The 6,203-nt window shown below is 43.6% G+C and overlaps 1 protein-coding gene across 1 annotated transcript in view; it reads left to right on the top strand.

Annotated features, from left to right (window-relative positions):
• The first annotated feature begins 6 nt into the window (after nucleotides 1-6).
• LOC101582599 (WD repeat and SOCS box-containing protein 1) overlaps nucleotides 7-6,203 on the top strand; it is a 19,554-nt gene continuing 13,357 nt past the window's right edge. Inside the window, exon 1 of the mRNA XM_023719849.1 lies at nucleotides 7-146. Coding sequence (XP_023575617.1) covers nucleotides 107-146 — 40 coding nt within the window. The 5' untranslated portion in view covers nucleotides 7-106. The remainder of the gene's footprint in view (nucleotides 147-6,203) is intronic.

Below are 6,203 nucleotides of genomic sequence, written 5' to 3'. Positions count from 1 at the left end.
TCCCCGGGCCGGGAGGGACCGAGCCGCGTCACGCCCCTCAGCCGTAACTATTCCTTTCTGTCGCTGCGTCCGCATCGTGTCTCCGGAATCAGACTGTACTCCATAGATGGCCAGCTTTCCCCCGAGGGTCAACGAGAAAGAGATCGGTGAGGCACGGGACGGTGGGTGAGCGCGCGGGGGCTGAGGAGAGCCGGGGACTCCCGGGAGGAAGGAGCGGAGGGAAGAGCTCGCGAGCGCGAAGGAGGAAGCGGCCCCGCGGCTCGGGGGGAGCCGAAGGGGCGCGGGGCGGGCGCGGAGGAGGCGTCGGAGGGGCCTGGGCGCGTGGGGGCGAGGCCGGGGTACGCTCGGACCCGCGCCCGGCGCGGGGTGTGGCCGCCGCGCGCACTAGCTCAGCCGGGCTCCGGGTTTCTCCCCCGGCGGTCGGCGCAGGCTCCTTCTCCAGTCTCTAGGCTTGGGCGTCGAATGGACGGGGAAGCTTATTTCTCAAGGGTTATTATTGCCTTGTCTCTCTGTGTGGATGTGGAGGGGGGGATACATTTATGTGTTCTCAGCTGCGATGAATTGGGGGGCTCTTGTACGCTAACTATTTCAAACGTGCTCGAAGATGTGCCATTGGTCGGGGAAACGCAGTTTTTTGAAAAAAAAAAAATGATAAGGTCTTAGGAAAAGTCTGCGGTTCGGGGGAGGAGACTCGGAATTATCTTTCAAATGAATGTGGGAGGAGCAGAGTGGTTGGGTGGAGGGACCCTAGGAAGGCTGTGGTGGGGAAGAGCTAAGTCTGGGGAGGCTTTCTAGTAGCTGGCCTGGAGCTGCCCTGCGGCACTGGAGACGGGGCCGTCCCGTGTTGAACACTGGGCTCCAGACCGGTGGCTCTGAGGCACTTCACGTTACTTAAATTCTCTCACAGCAAAATAATGGGAGCAGCCCTTGCTGGTCTTGGGGTGCTGTGCAATGGACTGTTACATATACACTGGCTTTTTTGTGCGCCTTTAAATAAAAGTTAGCAGTAGCAATTGAGCATGGAGCCTTTGCGTTTCTCTGCTCTGAAGTAGGTCTACACCTTTATTAAAGAATTGGAGAAGGTATTCAAGAGGAGTGAAACGAAGTTCCCAAAATGCCCCCCATCTAGTAGGTGGGCGAATTTCTATACTGAGAAACAGCTGTTGTAGAAATTTGGACTTTTGCTCTCTTAAGGATAAGGTTGAATGGCTGATTAGGTGACTAACTCTTGTCTTAATAACCTTTAAAGGTACAATGAACACGGAATTCTTGTCTAGTTTATCAGTCCAGGGTTTTTTACCCTCCTCCACCACATGCACACCGAGGTGTTACAGATAAGTTATCTGAGTGCCCACCTTTCATTTATCCTTTAGTCTGCGTAACTCATTTTCCAGTCCCCTTTCTTAAGGGATGGATAGAGCATCTTAGCATACCTGCAAGAGGTACCCTTTCTTAATTAAAAAGAAAAACATTTGGTTTATTATTTCCTGGCTAGGGCTTAATTTTTTTTTTTAAGCTACTTGCCACTGTTTAGAAATTTGGCCTTTTAAATCATTTGTTTATTTTTGAGGCGGGGTCTTTGCTGTAACCCAGGTTTGCCTCAGACTCTTTGTGTTTTTACTGCCTCAGCCTCTAACCCAGGTAACAGGCCTGTGCCCATACCCAGGATTTAAAACCTTTTTTTAAACCTCAGTTTTTGTTATTTTTTTTTGAAGTATGATTTGGACACAGTGTTAAACATTTGTTTTTCTGTGTAGCTTTGTATCTATGGATAAGTAGTGCTCCTTGCAGGGGTTTTAGTTGTAGTTAGGCCAAGTTTGGCTTCTGAAGTACAGGCTACAAGTAGAGTTGAGAGCGTGAATGAGTAAAGAATTCTGTATGACGGGAATTCAAGAGCCATGGGCTACTGCTGTGTTTTACAAGGCACTGCTACAAACTGCCTTTCTGGCTGTAAAATTGTGGGAAGGAATGTGAAGAAGTAGCTAAATCTGGTTTGCTGAGTTCAGTGGTGACTCATGGTGTGACATTCCTGTAGAGATGTTAATAATGCAGTGTTGTGTCCTGTGGGCCATTTCCCAGGCAGGCAGCCTTTCCCTTGTACTACAGGGTCATTGAAGCCCCCCCCCCCCCTTCTTCCTTCTCCTCTTATGATGTGTTTGGTACATGGTATAGGGTCTGGCTATGCAGCTCAGACTTGTAGTGATCCTTCTGTCTCATCCTCCCCAGTTCTGGGATTACAGGCATATCCTGTTGTGCCCTATCTCTATGATCAGCTTAGTGTGCCCGGGGGCAGGGGCAGGGGCAGGGGACGTGGTGCCTGGGTTTTTTTGGTCTTTTTGAGACAGTGTTTCACTATATGCAGTTCAGGGCCAGCCTACCCAGTGGTCCTACCTACCCTGGCCTCCTGTTTTGGGATTACAGGTGTGTGGTATCATGCTCAGCTTTGTTTTTCAGTTTTTGAGACAGGGTTCTCTGTGCTGGCTTTGAGCTCACTTTTTGTAGCCCAGGTTGGCCTGGAACTCACAGTGATCCTCCAGCCTCAGCCTCCAGGAGTGTTGGGATTGTAGGTGTGTGAACCTTGCCTGGTTCATATGCGGCTTTGAATCATACATTTCTTAAGATGCTGATTAGTAGGTAATAGCAGTAAAGGTTAAACTAGTTTTTCAAAACATTTTACTGTGTACCTTGGTTTTTCTTTTTTTTTGTATTTTTTTAGGGAAGGATCTACAGGGTGTTTAGGGTCTCACTACTAGATTGGACTCAATAGTGATCCGCCTGTTTACAGCCTTCCAAGAGCTGGGATTACAGGCAAGTGCCACCATGCCCAGTCTCAGTCGCCATCTCAGTGCGCCCAGGGTTGGGGCTGGCATGGAAGGCCTGGGGATCGAACCCCTGGCTCCTGCGCCTGCTTGTAGGTGCTTTAATCTGCTGAGCTATTTGGCCGGCCCTAGTGTGTACCTTGTGCTAAGTTTATAATTTATTGAAATTCAAAAATCATGTTGGTTAACCATTAGAAGAAACACAGTGAGGGCACTTATTACTTATATTTATAATAGTATAATGTGTTTATTTGGCAGTTTTTATAATGTGGCATTTGTTAATGTGTTAGCTTAGTATTTCTTGAATTTGCTGTTTAAACCACTTTTGGTTAATAACTTATACCATTCCTTTTACACGAAGAGTTTCAGAATTGTGGCCAAGATAGAAAAAGAAAACCACAGTCTGGTGTCGTGGTGCATAACTAATCTGAGTCAAGGCCAATCTGGACAACCTAACGAGGCCATCTCTCAAAAAAAGGGATTGAGAGTTCAGTGGCAAGCCCTGGGATCAAGTCTTTAGTACTGTAATAAATACAAATAAAAAATACAGAGTAATCTTAAAATGAGTATTGGGTGAGAAGTTCAGTAGTGGTATTTTTTTGGTAGTGTATTCTTAGCTTAGCTGAGGGCTTTCTCTGCAGGTGGATTTTAAAACTTGCTTTCTTTATCTGTGAAGTTTGCTATGTTGCTCCCTACATTATGGATATAAAAAGATATGATTAGACAGAAACCCAAATTAAAAATAAATTTAGGCAGATGTTGCAAATATATGTTCAGACATACAAGAACACTAATAAAAAGAATATATAAGAGTGAGTTTGGAGATGGATGTGAAAGCATACACTGGGTACTCTCAGCCCTTAGGAAACTGAGGCAAGAGGCTCACCATGAGATCAAGGCCTTCCTGGACTCTGTAGTGGGTTTAAGGCCAGTCTGAACTGAGTTTGGAAAAACATAAGGAAACCTGGATTACTATACCCTCTCTATCTGAAGTGATCTGTGTATTTTAAAACATCATGCCAGCTGGCCATGGTGGCATGTGCCTGTAATCGTAATCACTTATGAGGCTGGGGCAGGAAAATCACAGCTTTGAGCCCACCCTGGGCACCTTAGTGAAACCCTTTTAAATTTTCAAAAAATTTTAAAGTATGGTGGGATAAATGGTACAGGGACATAAGCTCAGGCGTGGAAAGCAGGCCTGCCATTTTTTGAGGTCCTGGCTCCAATCCCTAGTTCCATACACAGGCACAAAATCACTGTGTGGATCTGAGGGTTGCCCATTTGTGAATATTGGCTTAAGGAAGTCATATGATTGTTAGTGAAATTACTATCGTGATATGAGGGTCATTACTAACTGTAGTTGATCTAGAAAGGTATGAAGTTAAATTGGAAGATGGACTAGATAGAAACTTGGTAATCTGAGGATTGATAGAGTTAGAAATGCTTTAGACTGGCAAAAAGACTCAGCTGATGATGTTGTCTTGGTTGTGTGTTAGATTCCCAGGTTTGCTAAGGTTTATTTTCTTAGGTCTGAATCAGGACTGAGTAGATGGAAGATTTTTATATCATTAAAAGGAAAAATTTTGATAATCTCAACTGTACTTAATGTAGAATAAGCCTCATTCTTATTTATGAATGTCATAGAAAAATATGCATCTTTTGTTTTTGTGTTTTAAGCCATACTTATTGTATCTAAGGATTGAACAAGGAACATTTAAATCACTTAGGAATGGGAATTAAAAAAAAAAAAGAATGGGAATTTATGTGTGCTTTCATATTTGCTCAGTAAAAATTTATTGGGCCCCTGTCATGTAGGTGCTGTACTAGCTTTTGACAGAGCACACATTCAGATTAAATGTCCCTGAGTAAGGTTTGTGTGTAGGTCTGTTCTAGGTATGGTGGGATAAGTGGTTCTTACCCAGACTTCAGTACATAGCCTGTAGAAGTTTAGTTGTTAAAGTTAAACTCAAAATGTAAAAAAAAAAATACATTATCATACACTGTAGAGTTGATCAGTAAGCATACAACAGAAAGGCAAAGTGACACAATTGAACTCAAGACCAGTCCAACAAAGGAGGGATGATATTCTGATAAAGAAGGCCATTTTTTAAAATTAAGAAAATTTCATTTGGGGTTGGGGAGATAGCTCAACAGAATAAGTGCCTGCCTGGCATGTGCAAGGTCCTGAGTTTGATCCCCAGTACCACCAAAAAAAAAAAAAAAAAGGAAAAAAAATTCACTTGAGTTTGCATGTGTATATTGTGATAGGATGTTGTTGATTATGCTTTTTGTTAGATATGGAATTAATATTCTCCTTGGAAATATGCCAGGGTGGTGGTGAAGTTGGGATGTATGTGTGTGTGTGTGTGTGTGTGTGTGTGTGTGTGTGTGTGTGTGTTTGGAGACTGAGTCTTAATGTATTATGTTTTATGATAGTTTATGGTTTTGTTTTGTTTTTGGTACCAGGGACCAAACTCAAGACCTTGCACTTGCCAGGCAGGCGCTCAAGCCACTGAATTATCTCCCCAGCTCCTAGTTTATGTTTCTTGAAAGCTAAAAAGTTAATTTGGAGGGCTGGGTGTGTGGCACATGAGTTTGAGGCCATCCTAGGCTACATAGTAAGTTCAAGGCCAGCCTGGACTTCTTAGTGAGACCGTATCTTCAAAACAATTTTTGGGGGCCGGGGAGATAGTTCAGTAGAATAAGCGCTTGGGCACAGGATCCTGAGTTCAATCCCTGGTACTGTAAAAAAAATTAAAAAAAAAAAATTGTAAAATATTTTTCTTGCAAAAGGAGTTTTAATGAGGGGCCAGGGAGATGGCTCAGTGGAATAAGTGCCTCCCTGGCAAGTGCAAGGGCCTGAGTTCAAGCCCCGGTTCTGAAAAAAAAAAAAAAGGAGTTTTAATCTATTGCATTTGAAATGTACTAATTTGGTGAAAACATAATACAGTACAATTTTTTTATTTTTATTTTTATTTTTTGCAGTACCAAGGGTAGAACTCAGGACCTTGCACTTGCCAGGCAGGCACTTAAACCACTGAGCTATATCCCCAGCCTCATGTACAAAAATTAGGATCTTTTAAGTAATTGCTAACCTGAATTATTCATCACATTATTACTATAGTTTTGGGCCTTTGTTTTTCTCTTTTCTTTCCTTCTTTCTCAGGCCCTTGCACTTGCCAGGCAAGTGCTTATTCTACTGAAGCATCTCCTCAGCCCCTGAGTAGGGAATTGTTTTGCTTTTAAGACCTGCTCTTGCTATGTAGTTCATACTGGCCTTGAACTCACTAAGTAGTCCAGGGCAGTGATTCCCTACCTCAGCCTCCCCAATCCTAGGATCACAGGCATGTGTCGCCATCTCTGGCTACTTGTATGGTTTTATTC

The sequence above is a fragment of the Octodon degus genome, unplaced genomic scaffold (genome assembly GCF_000260255.1).
Source record: "Octodon degus isolate 3935 unplaced genomic scaffold, OctDeg1.0 scaffold00072, whole genome shotgun sequence".
Taxonomy (NCBI): domain Eukaryota; kingdom Metazoa; phylum Chordata; class Mammalia; order Rodentia; family Octodontidae; genus Octodon; species Octodon degus.
This window is presented reverse-complemented; position numbering and strand designations above follow the sequence as displayed.